At 35.9% G+C, this 20,530-nt stretch overlaps 2 protein-coding genes across 2 annotated transcripts; both read right to left on the reverse strand.

Moving 5' to 3' along the window:
• Positions 1 to 1,725: 1,725 nt before the first annotated feature.
• Positions 1,726 to 9,342, reverse strand: LOC133302360 (probable mitochondrial saccharopine dehydrogenase-like oxidoreductase At5g39410). Its single transcript, XM_061502127.1, has 2 exons — positions 8,630 to 9,342; positions 1,726 to 2,849 (listed from the first exon to the last, which is right to left on the reverse strand). The coding sequence occupies exons 1-2, from the start codon at positions 9,299 to 9,301 to the stop codon at positions 2,160 to 2,162; spliced, it is 1,362 nt and encodes a 453-aa protein (XP_061358111.1). The 5' UTR covers positions 9,302 to 9,342; the 3' UTR covers positions 1,726 to 2,159.
• Positions 9,343 to 17,228: 7,886 nt separating this feature from the next.
• On the reverse strand, positions 17,229 to 20,275 carry LOC133302359 (probable mitochondrial saccharopine dehydrogenase-like oxidoreductase At5g39410). Its single transcript, XM_061502126.1, has 2 exons — positions 19,590 to 20,275; positions 17,229 to 18,324 (listed from the first exon to the last, which is right to left on the reverse strand). Exons 1-2 carry the CDS (start codon positions 20,256 to 20,258, stop codon positions 17,635 to 17,637), a joined length of 1,359 nt encoding a protein of 452 aa, XP_061358110.1. The 5' UTR covers positions 20,259 to 20,275; the 3' UTR covers positions 17,229 to 17,634.
• Between the last annotated feature and the right edge of the window lie 255 nt (positions 20,276 to 20,530).

The following is a 20,530-nucleotide window of genomic DNA, read 5'->3' on the forward strand; positions in this document are numbered from 1 at the left end:
CTACAATACTTGGGTCGAAATCCAACTAAATCGCTTTACCGATTTTTATTTTTTTATTTTTTGGAAATAATAAGGAAAGCTAAAACAAAAACAAAAAAAATCTGTAATGGGCACATCTTTGGGAGACTAACTCCCCTCATATCATTTTGTAGCAACTCCAAATATACAGTCGGAGGAATGTCAAGCACAATCAGTTGCCCATCTAGAATGAGGTGTATGTATTGCAAGCCAATCAGTTACATAATTGCCTTCCCTATAGGTATGATTAAGCTGTAAGACCCAGCCTCTTTGAAACATGCTATGAGCTCTGATAATTAAAGAGGAAAATAGATGACTTTCTTCACACCCTTTCTTTATAAACTCCAATGCCACCTTTGAATCACCTTCTACATAGACTTCTCTAAAAACCCTTCTGCCAAGCCAGTTTCATACCTGTCAAGAAGCCCCAAATTTTCGCTGAAGTAGACGTACCACTTCCTAGGAACTTTGTGAAACTAGTTCCCTGCAACATCCCTAATTACACCACCACACGCAGTCTTCTGTCCGATGTCTATGCTGGAGCGTCTACATTAAGTTTAACATAATCTTCGGGGGAAAACTTCCAATGAATAATCGCTTTACCAATTTTCTTGCACTTAAATAAGTCTTTTATTTGTCTTATCCCCAAGGAAGAAAACCCAGATTCCATTAAGCAACTCCGCCCTATTAGCCTAAGTAATGTGGTGTTTAAAGCGATTTCCAAAATCCTGGCTAATAGGCTAAGACCTCACCCTGGACTCTCTAATTATGCCAAATCAATGTAGCTTTATAAAAGAAAGACATAATAGTGATAGTATTATCATAGCTCAGTAGATAATTCATTCCATGAAGTTCAAGAAAGGTAAGGTGGGTTGGATGGCTATAAAAGTTGATCTGGAAAAGGCCTATGATAGAGTGAATTGGTGTTTCTTGCGTCAGACTCTTGAAGAAGCTGGTCTGCAACACAAAGCTGTCCTCAGCATCCTTGAGCGTGTTATGGGAAGGAAATAGATGTTCAAATTCCTTCGCTTAAACCATCCGTCCAAGTCTCCAACCTCTGGAGTAAGGCGCAGGAACTCTTCAGTTCTCCCCTTCAATCTTGGTTGTTGAATAATACTAGAAGCACTGAGAAATTTCAGAATCTTGTTTGGGGGACCTATTTGGGGTGTTGTGTTGGTTTATTTGAAGAGCTAGGAACAACCTTGTGTTCGAGAACAAATCCTCAATACCAGCTCTCTGTGATTAGAGGTGCGAAAGTGTTTGTGGATCACATCACAAAAGCATACAAGGTGCTTGCTGCTCATGGTTTCAAACACAAATAAAGGAGGAAATGCTCATCTGCTGGAAATTTCCAGATGTGGGATGATGCAAAATTAACGTCGATGGATCTAGTTGCGATGGTGGAAGGAAGTCTAGCTGTGGGGGAGAGCTAAGGAATGATTCTGGCAGATGGCTATACGGTTTCTGTCATAATCTAGGGGCTGGTTCTTCTACAAGAGCTTAGTTATGGGGTTTCCTTATGGGTATAGAGCTTTCTTGGGATGCAGGGGTTAGACAGCTTTGGATAGAGGGAGACTCGCAAGTGACAGTTGCTCTAATCAACAAAGGGTGTGATTCGCAGCATCCTTCGGCTTCTACTGTCAAGAGAATTCGTGACTTATTGGGAAAACAGTGGGTTACTAAGGTTAGTCATGCCTTTAGAGAAGGAAATATGGTTGCTGACAAACTTGCAGCAATGGGTCACTGCTACTTACCTGCATGTGTTGCATGAGCCTCCGCAAATGTGTAACACCCTTTTAAGAAGGGATTTGATGGGGGTGTCGAGCCCCAAACTTTGTATTGTCTGTTAGCTTTTTAATTCCAGTAGTGTTCAAAAAAATTTTTATCCTTTTCTTCTTGTCCCACACTACATCAGAGTACTCTTTTCTTGTCTCACCATACCTTAACTGAAAATGTTAAAACATAAATCTTCAACTTTTGCTCTTTGTATAACAAAATGAAAGATGTCATGCATTGTTCTAAAATTTGTTAAGATTGGCGATTCTTAATAATGAACTGAAAGCAAAATTTTAGGAGTTTGCCTGCTTTGATGAACTGAAAAAACAAAATGAAGGATTAAGAACACAAAGTGAAAAAACCAGTCAAGAAGAAAGGGTGCTCTTTGAGATGACATCAAAAGATATTCCATTTTGTTGAAGTCTTTCCTGAAGATCGGTTGGACCAAATATAATCCCTGGAGGGTAAACTCCTCCCTTTGGTAGGTTGTTTCTTTGGCTGTGAAGAATGAGAGCACACTGAATCAGAATTATTGGTGTGGTTACATAACCAACTTCAGGTCCCATTATTCTTGTTATGATTTCCATGTCAGGTTTTGTGTTTCCCTGTGCAGCAAGACTCTCATTGCTAAAACCATGTCCAACAAACCACATCTTAAATGAAGCACTTTCCACCTCCTCTTCAGAAGGACCCTTCTTGCTGAACCCACCAAGACTAAAGATGGAAGGATATTTCAAAAGAAGCCATCTTCCAAAAGAGGTACTTCCTAAAAGACCAATGATTATTCCAAACATTATAAGTCCAACAATGTGTAACAAAGATTTTGAGCCAAATTTCACACCAAAATGAGCTGGCTTTACAGATGACCAAAAGGCTTTCCTTTTCTCTACTATTTCAGCACTCTCATTCATCCCAGGGAGACCATGGGGGTTTTCTGTTAGACTTGAAAGTGTTTTTCCAACAACAGTTGAATCTGCTGAAGGTATCGTTACTCCCCAAAGACCAATTTTCTTCTGGTGTTCTATTATTTCTCCTTTCGGTGAGGGCCCAGGAATCTACAACCATCATGAATAATAAGAGTTGACAAAATGACAAAATATATGAAAAATATTAAAAAGAGAAAGAAATGAATAAATAATGCAATGGAAGGTCAACATACAAGATTACATTAGTATAAGTTAATCACATTTTAGATGATAGATCCATCCAAGCATGGAAATCAAAAAGAAAGGAGTAAAACATTCAAAAAGACGACCTCTAATCAACAATTTGCACAAGCAACTCAAGGATTAAGATACAAAGCTCAATTTAAGAGATTGAGTATAGAGTAGTGTGTGGAATGAGGACTATTCCATGGTATCAGCCATCTTCACTGTAAACAACACCAGTAACTTTTATTGAGGGTGTAAAATGGCTACATTTCTACTTGTACATTTATGCGATGACAAAATCATACCGAAACCATTAATATGTTATTGGTTCCATCCCATGCAGGTTGAGGTATTGTGTCGTACCTGTGGTTCCATGATAAAAATCCATTTAAACAGATCCCCCAACAACATTTCACTTCAAACATCTTGACTTATCCTTCCATATGTTTGGAACAGAAGCAAAGGGGATAAATTTTTCATTTCAAGTAATAAAAAAGGAAAATTACGGTGCACAAGACTCCCGCCTTCATAAGAATAGGGTTGAGGGTAGATTATAGGCAGTTTTACCTTTACCTTTGCATTTTATTTTTATAAAGAGACTATTTTCCATGTTCAAACTTTGTCCTCCAGGTCACAAAAGGAGCAGCAAACTTATTGCTGCTCCAAGTAGAAAATTAGAATTCAAACATGTTTCTGTTTTTATTTCCTATTAATTAGGATTGATTATGATTGATTATGATTGATTAGGATTGATTGTGATTGATTAGAATTGATTGTGATTAGGATTGTGATAGGATTGATTAGTCATCGCTTAGTCATTCTTAGCGATTCTTTCTTGTATAAATACTCACTCATGTAATTTATTCAATATCAATATACAAAAACTTCTTTTCAATATGGTATCAGAGCGGGTTCGTTCCTACCCTAATTCAAATCTGAAATAACCATTCAAACACCTCCTAAACACCGCCTTGAATCTGTCCAACACAGAAACCTAGTTTACTGACCTCCGATCAAAAAAGTGAGGTGACCATTCGACTCAAAAGGATCCGACGAGTCGACCGCCACTGGACCCATCGCCGTCAGCCGCTGCACGCGCCACCACGCGCCGCCTTCCAGACGTTTTTTTTTCCGTCGCGACTTGCACAGACCTTCTCGCCGGCTTCTCCCCTTCCTGTTCCAGAGGTCAGATCAAAAGTTTACAAAACTTGATTTTTCATCAACGGTCAACCCTTCTCTTTTTATTCATGGCTTCCTCAAAACACTCTTTTTATTACCACGAGCAACCTCCTAAGGCCACTAGTCATGTGGTCCAGCAAGGTACAACTTTCCATGTTGATAGTCAAAATCATTGGATCCTTGATTCTGGAGCCTCTCATCATATGACAGGTAATCTTGGCTTGTTTTGTTCATACACTCCATATTCTGAACCTTCTCGGGTCAAGATCGCCGATGGCAGTTTTTCCCAGATTGCGGGACACGGCACCATTAAACTTTCTGAGCTGATTACTTTGACATCAGTTCTTTATGTTCCTTCTCTGACTTGTAATCTCATTTCCATTAGCAAGCTCACCTCTGAGTTGCATTGCTTTGCTAAATTCTTTCCACATGGTTGTGTTTTTCAGGAACAGGACTCGGAGAGGATGATTGGCAGTGCTAGAGAGGATGGTGGATTTTACTACTTTGAGGAGGATGTGACTCATGAAGCTGTTTTCGTAGAAAAAAACTCTATGTTTCCTTTTGATTCATGTAATGATGTTATGCTGTGGCGTCGTAGGCTAGGCCATCCAAATTTTATTTATCTTCAGAAGTTGTTGCCAAACTTATTTATTAATAAAAGTCCAAGTTTGTTTTCTTGTGATATTTGTCAACTTGCCAAGCATACTCGTGCTCATTATCCTTCTAAAGTTCACCATGACTCTTCCCCATTTTCCTTAATTCATAGCGACATATGGGGTCCAGCCCGTGTTAAAAATATTTCAGGTACTCGATGGTTCATTACCTTCATTGATGACCATTCTCGAGTTTGTTGGGTGTATCTTCTAAAGGATAAGTCCGATGCTGCATCCGTGTTTAAAAAATTTCATGCCATGGTTCAAACCCAATTCCAAGTTGCTATACAAATTCTTCGTACAGATAATGGCAAAGAGTATTTTAACTCTATTCTTGGAGAATATCTTTCCCAACATGGCATCCTTCACCAAAGCTCGTGTCCTGACACACCCCAACAAAACGGAGTTGCGGAAAGAAAAAACCGACATCTCCTTGAAGTTACTCGGGCTCTTATGTTTACCACGAGTGTTCCTAAATATCTTTGGGGAGAGGCAGTTCTCACTGCCTCGTATCTGATAAATCGAATGCCATCTCGCATTCTGAAATTTCAGTCTCCTCTTTCTAGTCTTGTTCGTATCTTCCCTTCCTTCCGAGGTGTCTCCTCCTTACCTCTCAAGTTATTTGGTTGTGTTGTATTTGTCCATATTCCCTCCCATCAACGGTCTAAGCTTGATCCTAAGTCTCTCCAGTGTGTCTTTATTGGTTATTCTCCTACTCAACGTGGCTATAAGTGTTATTCACCCTCTCTTCGTAAGGTCTTTGTCTCTATGGATGTCACTTTTTCTGAGAATGACCCTTTCTTCCCCTCGACTTCTCTTCAGGGGGAGTCTATAGGAGTAGATGAAGATCAGTCATGGGAACCTATTAATGCCACAGTATTACCTCTACTTTTAGAAACAGGGGGAGCTACAGAATCCTCACCATCAGGAGCCTCCTCAAAATGGGGACAAGTCTATAGCAGGCGAAAGCCTCCTCAAAGTGTGAATAACCCAGAGCCTCTACACTGCCAGGATTCTGAACCATGTTCTAGTTCCAGCACCCCAATACTTGAGTGTCATGGTGAAAATGATCTACACTTGCCCATTGCTCTCAGAAAAGGTACTCGATCTTGTACTACTCATCCTATTTCTAATCATATTTCATATGGAAAGTTGTCCCCAGGGTTTCGTGCTTTCAATACTATGTTGGATAGTACAAAGATACCGAGAAATATACATGAGGCTCTCAATGATAAAAAATGGAGGGATGTTGTCTTTGAAGAAATGAATGCTTTAGAAAGAAATGGAACTTGGGAGATAGTGACCCTACCCAAAGGAAAAAAGGCAGTAGGATGCAAATGGGTGTTTACAATAAAATTCAATGCAGATAATAGCATCAACAGATACAAGGCAAGATTGGTTGCAAAGGGTTTCACTCAGACTCATGGGATAGATTATCATGAGACTTTTGCTCCGGTTGCTAAAGTCAATACCATCCGAGTTCTCTTATCTCTTGCTGCCAATCTAGATTGGCCTCTGCAACAGTTAGATGTGAAGAATGCATTCCTAAATGGTGACTTACATGAAGAAGTCTATATGGATCCTCCACCTGGTTTTGAAAAGGGAAATGGATCAGTGTGTAAACTAAAAAAGTCTCTATATGGATTGAAACAGTCTCCCAGAGAATGGTTCGACAAATTCACACAAGCAGTCAAAAGAAGAGGCTTCATTCAAGCACAGACTGATCATACTCTCTTCCACAAACACTCTAAGGATGGTAAAATTGCTATTCTTATTGTATATGTAGATGATATAATTCTTACAGGTGATGATATTGAGGAATTGAACACCTTGAAGAAATTTCTAGCAGCTCAATTTGAACTCAAAGACCTTGGCACTCTCAAATATTTCCTTGGTATGGAAGTTGCTAGGAGCAAAACAGGTATCACTCTAACACAAAAGAAATATGTTCTAGATCTTTTGTTGGAAACAGGAATGTTAGGGTGTAAACCTGCTGAGACACCTGTGGAACCTAATACCAAGTTAGGTATTGAAGATGGAAATGAGGTGGATAAAGAACAATATCAGCGATTGGTTGGTAAACTAATCTACTTATCTCATACGCGTCCTGACATTGCCTTTGCGGTGAGTATGATTAGTCAATTCATGCACTCACCCAAGGAGAAGCATCTTAGTGCAGTCTATAGGGTGCTTAGATACCTCAAGAATACTCCAGGAAGAGGATTATTCTTTAAAAAGGGGTATAAAAGGACAATTGAAATCTACACTGATGCAGATTGGGCAGGCTCATCAGTAGACAGAAGATCTACCTCAGGCTATTGCACCTATGTGTGGGGAAATCTTGTTACTTGGAGAAGCAAAAAGCAAACAGTGGTTGCAAGAAGTAGTGCTGAAGCAGAATTTCGAGCTTTAGCTCATGGAGTTTGTGAAGGAATCTGGTTGAGAAGACTTCTTCAAGAGTTGAAGATTTCATATTCCCTACCAATAAAACTATATTGTGACAACAAGGCAGCTGTTAGCATTGCTCAAAATCCTGTGCATCATGATCGAACAAAGCACGTGGAAGTTGATCGTCACTTCATCAAAGAAAAATTAGATGATGGAAGTGTGCATTTGATATATGTTCCAACCAAAGAGCAAACGGCAGATGTCCTTACCAAGGGCCTACACCGTCCAGCATTCGAAGACTTGATTGGCAAGTTGGGAATGATCAATATTTACCTCCCAACTTGAGGGGGAGTGTAGAAAATTAGAATTCAAACATGTTTCTGTTTTTATTTCCTATTAATTAGGATTGATTATGATTGATTAGGATTGATTATGATTGATTAGGATTAATTGTGATTGATTAGAATTGATTGTGATTAGGATTGTGATAGGATTGATTAGTCATCGCTTAGTCATTCTTAGCGATTCTTTCTTGTATAAATACTCACTCATGTAATTTATTCAATATCAATATACAAAAACTTCTTTTCAATAGGTTCCATCCCATGCAGGTTGAGGTATTGTGTCGTACCTGTGGTTCCATGATAAAAATCCATTTAAACAGATCCCCCAACAACATTTCACTTCAAACATCTTGACTTATCCTTCTATATGTTTGGAACAGAAGCAAAGGGGATAAATTTTTCATTTCAAGTAATAAAAAAGGAAAATTACGGTGCACAAGACTCCCGCCTTCATAAGAATAGGGTTGAGGGTAGATTATAGGCAGTTTTACCTTTACCTTTGCATTTTATTTTTATAAAGAGACTATTTTCCATGTTCAAACTTTGTCCTCCAGGTCACAAAAGGAGCAGCAAACTTATTGCTGCTCCAAGGCTAAGTACTCTCATTTCAAGGGATTTTTTTAATGTGGAGCATAATACTGTTTGGTGGTGCTTTACTAAAAAAGAAAATATTTTCTCTCTTCATACCCCTTCATTTCTTCTAAATTCACTCTCAATCCTTTTTTCCCCTTATATTTGGAAAGGGATCACAAGCTCCGGGAGCACAAAATAACGAGCTCCATTTCAAGTAATAGAAAAGAATAAAATAATATTATCATAAAATCTTTCAAATCTATTACTCAATCCCATCCTTTTCCTCCCAAACCCTTCATCAAAAGTCTCTTACCCCACAACTTTGAGATACAAAATCTTCAACATGCATCCAATAGAATATGGGTTTTATATATGTTACGTTGTAGGACATTTTTAGTGTCATGTTACTCTCTCTTAAAATGACACAACTTTACATCCTTCAAAATTATACACACTTTTCCCAAAAAAGAATACAGCAAACAACAAACAAACACATTGAATTCAATTCAATTAAAATGAACCTATCTTATTAAAAGTCTTATCATACCACAGGCCTTGTTCTTGTGGGTTTGGACCATCCCAACTCCATCATCACATCTTTCACAGCAAGAACCGCACTCTCAAAGGTCCCATAGTTAATAACGATCCTTCTCTCCGATTCCAAGCTCACATAAGCCTCGACCCGGTTCGGCACGGCCCGATTCACCCACTGCCTCGAATTGAACAACACTCCCATTTCAGCGGGAACCGAATCAAACCCACATGCAGAAACCACCAAAGAACCGTTCTTTAGTGCAATCTCGTGGTACTTTCGCTCGACCCGGTTCATGAACTCTGCTTCGCCCGTTATGTCGAGATAGTCGCAACCCGTTTCGACGCAGGCGGCGACGACGGCCTCGCCGTGGAGGCGGTAGGGTCCGACGCAGTTGAGGAGGAGGCGGGTTTGGGCGCAGAGGGCTCGGAGGGATTCCGGGTCGGCAGTGTTGGCGGCGAGGAGGGGGATTTTTGGTGTCGGGTCGGGTCGGGTTGCCCATTGGAGTGTTTGGGTGAGTTTTGAAGGGTTGCGACCCGCTATGGCTATGGATTTGAAATTGAGAGATGATGATGATGATGTTGAAGTGTTGTTGTTGAGGAATTTGAGAGCTTCTTTGAGGACATGTTTGCCGGTGAAACCTGATGCTCCTAAGATTATCACGTCGAATTTGAGGGCCTCTCCCATTCTTTGTAAATCCAGTGTTGTTTGTGACACAGTAAAAAAGTTGGCGTTTTTCTCTTATATGTATATTGCCAGTGTAGATTTTTAAAACAATATTCATAAACCAAAGACATGTACAATGCGAGAGTATTTTTTATTTTATTTTTTCAAGAATTCTTTTCTCGTTCTCACTTGGCAACTGAGCTTTCAAGAATTTGTTTAAGTTTAAGTCAGGATTCAAATTCTACCTCAAGAAAATTCTTGGAAAATTTTTGGGAGCAAGAGGATGTGTCTTCTTCCTCGAATTGGGAATTAGTCTTATCCTTCTTTCGGCAGTGAAGCTCAATGCACTTGTTGTTCTAATGAGGTCCTAGCCTACAGGGCCGTAACCCGAGAGCAAGGTGACCAGAGGAGGTTAAATAGAGATACCTCCAGATTATACCAAAAAAAAAAAAATAATACTATGATTATCGGATCAAGTCAATTAAAAATTATCACGAGTGAGAATATTTTTTTTTAATGAGGATGATGAGTGTCACCACACTTAAATAACACAAATTTGATATAAAAAGAATCATACAAATTTATTTTTTTCAAAGGAGTACAGGCGAATTACATGACTCAATTTCGCGACTCTTATTTTGTAACACCTTAATAACGAGGGGGCAATGAATGAGCCACTTTAGAATCAAAAAGTGTCCACTGGCTGGTTTTTAAAAATAGTTGGTTTTCTATTTATAGAACTATGGAAATAATAGAGAACTATGGAAATAACAATTTTATCCATAGCTGACACTGGCTGTTTTTTTCTTCTTCAGGAATTGATGTTTGACATGAGTTAAAAAAAATTTAGCTGCAATGGCGGACCTAGGAGGGCTAAGGTTGGTGAAATTTGAAAAAAAAATTAATCAGTTGGAAGAAGGGCATCGTAGGAGTTGATGGAAGAAAAGAAAGGGAGAGAAGAGAAAGAAGGTGAGGGAGCTTGTTGAGGTGGCTAAATCAGCTGTGCAATAAAGTAGTTCATCGTGGTCCTGGTCCACGTTACAGCATAGGCGGACCTAGCGTGTAATTGCGAAGAGCGTTTTGATTTTGATGTGGACCGAGATCAATTCAAATCTGCTTCACGCCCTTTCTTGAAGGCTATGACAACTTCTATTACTTTAGAAACTAGTAATTCCTTGGGTCAAGAAGGTCTTAGCGTCGAGATCGGAACTTCCATTGCCAAAGGTGTTGGTTCTTTCATTGACAAGAGTTCCACCAGAATGCTTTCTCTTCTCGCCGCTAGATTCGTGTTGGACTCTCTGCCGGTACCAATTTGATGTTACTTTTTAACAAATTCATGATATATTGATGAATTGGCTGGGATTGATTTATATTTTCTTATCAAATGTTTTAATGTTGTTGTTGCTGGTTATTTTTTCGCAGTAGAATCTATTTTGTGGCCATCACCTGCTACTGATTCATCTTTACCACTTACAAACAATACATCAATGGTTACACTTAGTGTTGTTGTAGCTTCTCTTGTTTCCAAGATTGGCCTTGGTTCTAAATCAGCTTTTAAAGTTCCTGAGTATGACTTTCGTTCCCCCAGTGGTAAGCCAACAAAATTTGAAAGTTTGTTCTTTCAGATGATATATATAATTTCATACATCTATTGTTTGTTACTTATTGCTTTACTCCTTTCTGCACTGTCAAATATCAGTAAAATATATCAAATCCTGAAGAGATTATTCAACTTATTTTCAGAGCTTCCATTGTATCTATTGTTGGGTATTTTATGTGGCCTGGTGTCATTGACACTATCTTAGTGTGTGTAACACCCCGTATTCATCATGTGTATTATCACCAGAATGGTATTAAGTGCAACTTAATATTAATTTTTTGCAACAGAAATAACGTTAGAATTATTAAATTGAAATGCGGATAAACTTTTTTCAATTCTACAATCATTTGTAATTATTCCTTGTATGCAGTGTTATTAAAATCAGGTCGACCCGGGAACCGGTAAATCGGTCATATAATCGGTCCGGTTGAAGCAACGGACCGGCCATGCATCAGAACCGGTGCGGCCCGGCCAGTTTTCATAAAAAACTGGTGACCCGGCCCGGTCCCCAAAAAAAATCCAAATTTTTAAAATAAAAATAAAAATCATAATGGACATATTTGAATATTTTTTTGCTTATTGACTTACATAAGTTATGTACCTACAACACTAATATTTCTCAATTATGTATTATGCAGAAAATTTTGAATTAATTTATAATTAAAGATGTCATTTTCTGAACCTAAAGCACCGTATCACGATCATTATATTTTTGTTTGATCTTTTATTGGATAATAATATATGATTTATTATTTTTTATATTAAAATATTTGAAATTTTTATAATTTTTTATAGATATTTGAGTATGTTTATAATTTTTAATATAAATTATAAAATTGCATATAATTACCGGGTCATGCGCTTGAACCAGTGACCCAGTACCTCGACCGGGTCAATGACCGGACCGATTTTAATAACATTGCTTGTATGTCAAGTTAATAGCATTTTACATTACTTATTCCCTAGTTATCTCATTTACTAATTACATTCTTGCTTAATTAACACTACTTGAACTATGACTATGAGAGAACGTTCTCCAACGTATTGTCTCAACAATTACACACCCTAGAACATCCAATCACATTTAGATTATTTATATTAGCTACCCTCATTTACTTTAACACTTACTAAGGTACCACAGTCCGTAGAGATGGATTTAAGCCTTCCATATTTAAATTCCACAAGGTTTACAAACATTTCTTTTTAAACGTTCGCTTTTGCTTTTATTCTCCAAGAATATTCAGATATATGTCAGGGACATATCCGAATATCATATTCAGATACCTGATATCCGAATATTGAATTACTAATATCCCGATATTCCATGACAGTGACGAAAAGGAATATCTCTTTTCGGGATGAGGGTTTAGAATTCAACCCCTTGCCCCATATCACTCCATCGTGGACTTAGTTATCCTCATCTAAGACATACAACAGGTGTCGACCATGTATATTGTTTAATTAAGCCATTTCATACCTTTCTTGGCACATAAGTTATCATATCTGAACGGATTAAAATGACTTCTACATGCATAAATCGTGACACCTAGCAATCCTTTACTTAGGCCATCTCACATACAAATCATATTACAAAATAATGACCAACATGATTAATAGATATTTCCCAACAACAATACACAAAGCTTATTACAATATGGCCTAGGCAACCCTTATACTCACATGAAATATAAACATAACATATCATGCCTCAAATGTCAGTAACATATATATCATGCAATGATATCTACACCGGCCTCTTGCCTCGAGATGCACCCATCTCATAAGTCTCAGCACCTGAAAAATGTTCCCCAAAGGGGTGAGATGTCAACTCAGTAAACTGGGATTCTCGAAGGATTACTCATTCTCAAGTTCACTTACAGGTATAATAAGTGCAACAAAATAATAAAATGCATAATGCTAAATATATAGCATGTAATATATGCAATATCAATATCTACTGGTTAGAGACAAGTATGCATCACACACGTCTGCAATATACTAAAAACATATGAGCCTAGGGACGCTACCTGCACATGTAGGACACACTATCATATCCGCATATATATCAACATATTATGCCACAAATCATTTCCAAAGATATCATATATGTGTGTGTGTGTCTATATATATATATATATATATATATATATATGAAAAAATATTTCTCAAGCAGCTTGAGATAAGTTTATCTCAGGCAATCCCAAAACTACGTCGGTTTATTTATTTATTTCTTTATATTAATTGATTAACCTTTGAATGCCCATATATATATATATATATATATATATATATATATATATAGTGCATATATCATTTTCCAAAAGCATATCTTGCACATAAACCAACCTTCCATGGAGTTTGATGGAACAAATAAGGGATTAACCCTGAGAACTGAAAGATTACATGTATCAGCAACATACTCCAATGTATTTTCAGTATCCAAAGGACCACAACCATAGGCACTGACAAAATCATAACCTATTTCAAAGATATAAAGGCAATTAGCAAATATACTAGTCTACCACATTCATTTCAATCTTATCTTTTGCCATTTATAACACTTGAGGCTTTTTTCCAAAACCACAAGCATTGGTTACTTAATTTATGAATTAGACATTTTACAAAGGTCCACACTGATCTTCTTAGGGTCCTAAATTATTAACAAGGATTCACAAGTCCTTCCATTGAAGAACAATTCCAAAAAATGGGTTCTATTGTCCGGTTCGACACTAAACCACGTTTACCAATTTTAAAATTGGTGCTGCATCTCTTTACCAAAATTTCTAAGATTTTAATATGTTAAACTATAAATCTTAAGTTGATTTAAAGAAATTTGGAAATTTCATCAATATGACACAAGTTGGTTCAGAACCCTAATAATAGGAATACAAACTAAAAGTTATTTTTAAGATAAAGTAAAAAAAAAGAAGAACTTAAAAAAAATCTCTTTAAGAGTATATAAAGTTGTTTTTAATGGTTTTTAAGAAAAGATGGTTTTGAAGGAAGAAAGATAAAATAATTTAGATAAAAGTTCAAATATCCCTTTGAATCACTTATTTCTCTATGGTTTTGTTTTTTGTTTTTAATCATTTATCCTACTATTGTTTTTTTTTTTTTTTCATTTAAGTCTATCTTTAATAGTATTAGAGTTTCTAATTAATAGTATTAGATTTTCTAATTATTTTACCCTTCCTATAAAAATACAATGCAGTTTTACCTTGTGTCCTCTTTATCCCCAAGCTTTGCAAAGGTGTTTCTAAGCAGATGAGCCACACATAAAGATACAAGTAATTGTATATCTTTTGCACTCTACAACATACAACATGTAACTACAAATTTCATTTTTTTTTTTCGATAATGGAACTATAAATTTCTAATTTTCTTAAGATATAGTATATATTTAATTTTCTCTATTCCTCCTTATCTGATGATTAAAGATATTTCTTTTCATCTTTTTTCTGCACATATTCCCTTTTCTTGTAAAAAAAATCCTTGGTAGATTTTTCTTTTGGCAGAATCTTTTACAAGCTCTAATGAATAAAATCAAGCTTGTCAATCTGAACGGATCTTTACCTTGAGCCATTATTTTTTGTCACAAATTCTCCTTTAATACCTTGAAATTTTATGCATAAAATATTTGCAACAAGTGGGAAAGAAAATTTTATTACCTTCACAAATTTCGTTTGAAACTGGAGAAATTTTGTATGATAAAATATCCTTGCAAATCGGAGCAGTGGTAAAATTGTTCTTTCATGACTAAAAGATCATGGATTCGAATACAGGAAACAACTTCTTTGCAATTATGCAAAAGTAAGGTGTGTACAAGATTACTTCCACCCCACACTCGTTAGTCGAGTTTAACGGGAAGTGATTTTTAAAACATCCTTGAAAAGCTTGGGGAAGAAGATGACACAAGATAGTTGAAGTGTATCTTTATACAAAAGGTAAAATAATCATACTAATTAGAAACTCTAGCACAGTTAAGGAGAGACTTAAATGGGAAAAAAACGCAAAGAAGTAAATGATAAAAAAGAAGAAGCATAGGGGATGAGTGATTCAAAGGCAAATCACATGAGGTATTTGAACTTTTCTCAATAATTTACTGATGTATTATTAGAATAATTTTTTTATATATATAAATACAAATTTAGAATAAGGATAAAACTATGAAATAAATATAAGAACTCTAAAAAATTGATATACATCTTTAAAAAAAACTTCTTTCAGACGTTCTTAGCTTTTTTTATCTTTATTATAAAAAAACACTTTTTATAATAAATTTTTTTATAAAATATATTTGGCTAAACTTCTGATTTTAAGAAGAATAAAAGTTGAAAATAAAACATGTCAAATAGACATTTAATAAAGGGTTTTATTAATCTCATATTAAAAGAGATGAGTTATCCCATGTTATAGAGATAAACTTGTGGGCTCCACTAGAGCTATAAAAAAGGGCTCAAGCCCTAGGGCTAGCCCACATTGCCCAATGTTAAGCCCTACAAAATTTTAGCCCTCTATGTAATGGGGTCATTTTAACCTCATCCTCTTAAAGCCCTCTCATTAAAGGGTTAGGTTGGGGTTGGTCGGCGAGCTACAATATTCAACCCAATTTAAATAAATATGAATCATTTTTAAATGTGACATATATATCTTTAGCATTAAAATGTGAAAATTACATAAATATGAATCATTTTTTTATGAATAAATATGAATTATTTTTAAATGTGACATTATTAGAAAAGTGTCAAATACTGACGAATTTATCGACAAAATATATTTTGTCGAAAATAGTGACGAAATTTTTGACAAAAATCACATTACGTCAAAAATAGAGACGAAATAAGATTTGGCCATAATCACTGACATAAATTTTTTCGAGAAAAAATTCAGTCAAAATACTTGATAAAATCTAAATTCCGTTGAAACTTTCAACAGAAATATTTTCGTCAAAATTTTCAAGGAAAAATATTTCTGTCAAAAATTTTCAACAGAAAACAATTCTGTAAAAAAATTTGTTGAAAAACATTTTTGCCAAATTTTTACAAAAAAACATTTCCATCAAAATTTTAAACAAAACACATTTCCAGTGAAAATTTTAGACAAAAAATATTTCCGTAAAAATTTGTGACGAAAAATATTTTTGTAAAAATTGTTGATAGGAAAATAAAATTTATCAAAATTCTTTACGAAATCTAAATTTCGTCAAAATATTTAACAAAAAAAACATATTTGTCAAAATTTTCGACGAAAAACATTTTCCATTTAAATTATTAACGAAACACAATTCCATTGAAATTTTTTTTGTACAAAGTTCCGACGAAAAATATTTCTGTAAAAAAATTTGACGGGAAAAAAAATTCTTCAAAATTCTTTATAGAATCTAAATTCCGTCAAAAAATTTCAACGAAAATATTTTCCTCATACTTTTTGACGAAAAAATTTTTTGTCAAAATTTTCTACGAAACACATTTCCATCGAAAATTTTTAACGAAAAATATTTTCAACAAATTTTTTGATAAAAAACATTTCTATCAAAATTTTCAACATAACACATTTTCGTCAAAATCGACGAAAATTATTTCTTTAAAAAAATTCGATGAAAAACATTTTGACGAAAAAAATATTTCGTCAAAATTCTCTACGAAATCTAAATTTCGTTGAAAGTTTCACAAAAACATTTTTCTCAAAAATTTTGAAAAAAATATTTCCGTCAGAATTTTCATTGGGACACGATAAAAATTTTGGACGGGAAATATTTCGTCAAAATTTTTGACGGAATTCTTTTTTCCGTCAAAACTTTTGGTGAAATTTTTTTTATGAAAAATATTTAAAAAATCATTTTCGTCAAATTTTTTGACGGAAACTAAATTTGGTCGAAAATTTTGACAAAATATTTAATTTTGTAAAAAATTTCATCGGATGAAAATTCCGTCGCCTTTCAATGAAAAGTATTCCAACGAAAAAATATTTTTTTGACGAGTCGTTTGCAACGTAGATTTTTTGTAAAAAATATAATCTTTTTTAGTAGTGTGAAAAATACATAAAAAATTTAGAAGACCCGCAGGCTGGCCCTAACCCATAGGGCTTTGGCCCGTGTGGATCTATATCATTGTGGACTTTTTGGCCCTAACCCACTTGGGCTAGGGCTAGGGCTAAATGGACCGAGCTGGCCCGTTTTGACAGCTCTAGGCCCCACCACCTGAAAAATAAAGAAAAAAAAAATTTAACACCATTATCGAAGAGTGTGTAAGAGAAAAATTTATCACATATAACATAAGAGTAATTTTTCCCTTTAATAAATAGTGTAAAAGTAAAGAATGCACAATTCAGCTCATTTTATACCTTCTAGTACACCAACTGCGAAATAAATGAATAAATAATAACAACCCTAAACACTATTGTTAAAGTGCTCTGGCTCAAGTAAGTGGGTATCAATCCTTTTAGGAACTACAATACTTGGCTCGAAATCCAACTAAATCGCTTTACCAATTTTCTTGCACTTTAATTTATCCTTTTCTTCTTGTCCCACTCTACATCAGAGTACTCTTTTCTTGTCTCACCATACCAAAACATAAATCTTCAACATTTGCTCTTTGTATAACAAAATGAAAGATGTCATGCATTGTTCTAAAATTTGTTAAGATTGGTGATTCTTAATAATGAACTGAAAGCAAAATTTTAGGAGTTTGCCAGCTCTGATGAAGTGAAAAAAACAAAATGAAGGATTAAGAACACAAAGGATGAACTGCACCAGTCAAGAAGAAAGGGTGCTCTTTGAGATGACATCAAAAGATATTCCATTTTGTTGAAGTCTTTCCTGAAGATCGGTTGGACCAAATATAATCCCTGGAGGGTAAACTCCTCCCTTTGGTAGGTTGTTTCTTTGGCTGTGAAGAATGAGAGCACACTGAATCAGAATTATTGGTGTGGTTACATAACCAACTTCAGGTCCCATTATTCTTGTTATAATTTCCATGTCAGGTTTTGTGTTTCCCTGTGCAGCAAGACTCTCATTGCTAAAACCATGTCCAACAAACCACATCTTAAATGAAGCACTTTCCACCTCCTCTTCAGAAGGACCCTTCTTGCTGAACCCACCAAGGCTAAATATGGAAGGATATTTCAAAAGAAGCCATCTTCCAAAAGAGGTACTTCCTAAAAGACCAATGATTATTCCAAACATTATAAGTCCAACAATGTGCAACAAAGATTTTGAGCCAAATTTCACACCAAAATGAGCTGGCTTTACAGATGACCAAAAGGCTTTCCTTTTCTCTACCATTTCAGCACTCTCATTCATCCCAGGGAGACCGTGGAGGTTTTCTGTTAGAATTGAAAGTGTTTTTCCAACAACAGTTGAATCTGCTGAAGGTATCGTCACTCCCCAAAGACCAATTTTCTTCTGGTGTTCTATTATTTCTCCTTTCGGTGAGGGCCCAGGAATCTACAACCATGCATGAATAATAAGAGTTGGCAAAATGACACAATATATGAAAAATATTAAAAAGAGAAAGAAATAAATAAATAATGCAATGGAAGGTCAAAAATACAAGATTACATTAGTATAAGTTAATCACATTTTAGATGATAGATCCATGGAAATTAAAAAGAAACGAGTAAATATCTTAACATTGAAAATGAGGACCTATAATCAACAACTAGCACAAGTAACTCAAGGATTAAAATACAAAGCTCAGTTGAACAGATTGTGTCCAATGAGGATTATTCCATGGTATCAGCCATCTTCACTGTAAATTAACAACTGTGAATTTTATTGAGGGTGCAAAATGGTTACATTTCTAGTCGTACATACATGTATGTGATGACAAAAATATACCCAAACCTATAATATAGAGTAAATATCTTTTTTTGGTCCTCAGCAAATTTCACGATGTCCACTTTAATCCCTAGCAAATAAAAAAGTCTATCGTGGTCCCTAAGAAATTCAAAATGGACCCATTATAGTCATTTTAAGGATTAATATGGGTCTTTTTTGAATTTGTGAGGGACCATGATTTCAGCTAAATGAGTCTATTTTGAATTTCTTAAGGACCACGATGGGCCTTTTTATTTGCTAGGGACTAAAACGGGTATCGTGAAATTTACTGAGGACCAAAAATGGTATTTATTCTATAATATATTATTGGTTCCATGCATCCATTGTAGGTTGAGGTATTGTGTCATACCTGTGGTTCCATGATAAATCCATTTAAACAGATGCCCCAGCAACATTTCACTCTAAACATCTCACTTATCCTTCCATATGTTTGGAGCAAAGGAGATCAATTTTTCATTTCAAGTAATAAAAAGACAAATTACTGTGCACAAGGCTCCCCAACTTTACAAAGGTAGGGGTGAGGGTGGATTATACACAACAACCTTACCCTTTTATATATATATTTGCAATCCTCCGGGTCACAAAAGGAGCAATCTCGTTGCTGCTCCAAGGCTCCGCACTCTCATTTCAAGTAATAAAAAAGAATAAAATAATATTTATAATAAAATCTTTCAAATCTATTACTCAATCCCTACCTCTTCCTCCCAAACCCTTCATCAAAAAGAGTCTCTTACCCCACAACTTTAAGATACAAAATCTTCAACATGCATGCAATAGAATATACTATAAAAAATAATACAGCAAACAACAAACAAACACATTGAATTCAACTCAATTAAAATGAAACTATCTTATTAAAAGTCTTATCATACCACAGGCCTTGTTCTTGTGGGTTTGGACCATCCCAACTCCATCACATCTTTCACAGCAAGAATCGCACTCTCAAAGGTTCCAAAGTTACCAACGATCCTTCTCTCCGATTCCAAGCTCAGATAAGCCTCGACCCGGTTCGGCACGGCCCGATCCACCCACTGCCTCGAATTGAACAACACTCCCATTTCAGCGGGAACCGAATCAAACCCACATGCAGAAACCACCAAAGAACCGTTCTTTAGGGCAATCTCGTGGTACTTTCGCTCGACCCGGTTCATGAACTCTGGTTCGCCCGTTATGTCGAGATAGTCGCAACCCGTTTCGACGCAGGCGGCGACGACGGCCTCGCCGTGGAGGCGGTAGGGTCCGACGCAGTTGAGGAGGAGGCGAGTTTGGGCGCAGAGGGCTCGGAGGGATTCCGGGTCGGCAGTGTCGGCGGCGAGGAGGGGGATTTTTGGTGTCGGGTCGGGTCGGGTTGCCCATTGGAGTGTTTGGGTGAGTTTTGAAGGGTTGCGACCCGCTATGGCTATGGATTTGAAATTGAGAGATGATGATGATGATGTTGAAGTGTTGTTGTTGAGGAATTTGAGAGCTTCTTTGAGGACATGTTTGCCGGTGAAACCTGATGCTCCTAAGATTATCACGTCGAATTTGAGAGCCTCTCCCATTCTTTGTAAATCCAGTGTTGTTTGTGACACAGTAAAAAAGTTAGCGTTTTTCTCTTACATGTATATTACCAGTGTAGATTTTTAAAACAATATTGTAGATGCAATTTCAATTAGGGTTTTATTAATCTCGTGTTAAAAGAGATAATTATCTTATGTCATAGAGACAAACTAGTGGGATCTATCACCTGAAAAAAAAAAAAAAAAGTGACACAGTTATCGAAGGGTGTATAGGAGAGAAAACTTATGTCATGTAACATAAGAATAATTTTTTC

This window comes from Gastrolobium bilobum, unplaced genomic scaffold (assembly GCF_033153095.1).
Source record: "Gastrolobium bilobum isolate Gb01-03AN ecotype WA unplaced genomic scaffold, APGP_CSIRO_Gbil_v1 utg10233, whole genome shotgun sequence".
Lineage (NCBI taxonomy): Eukaryota > Viridiplantae > Streptophyta > Magnoliopsida > Fabales > Fabaceae > Gastrolobium > Gastrolobium bilobum.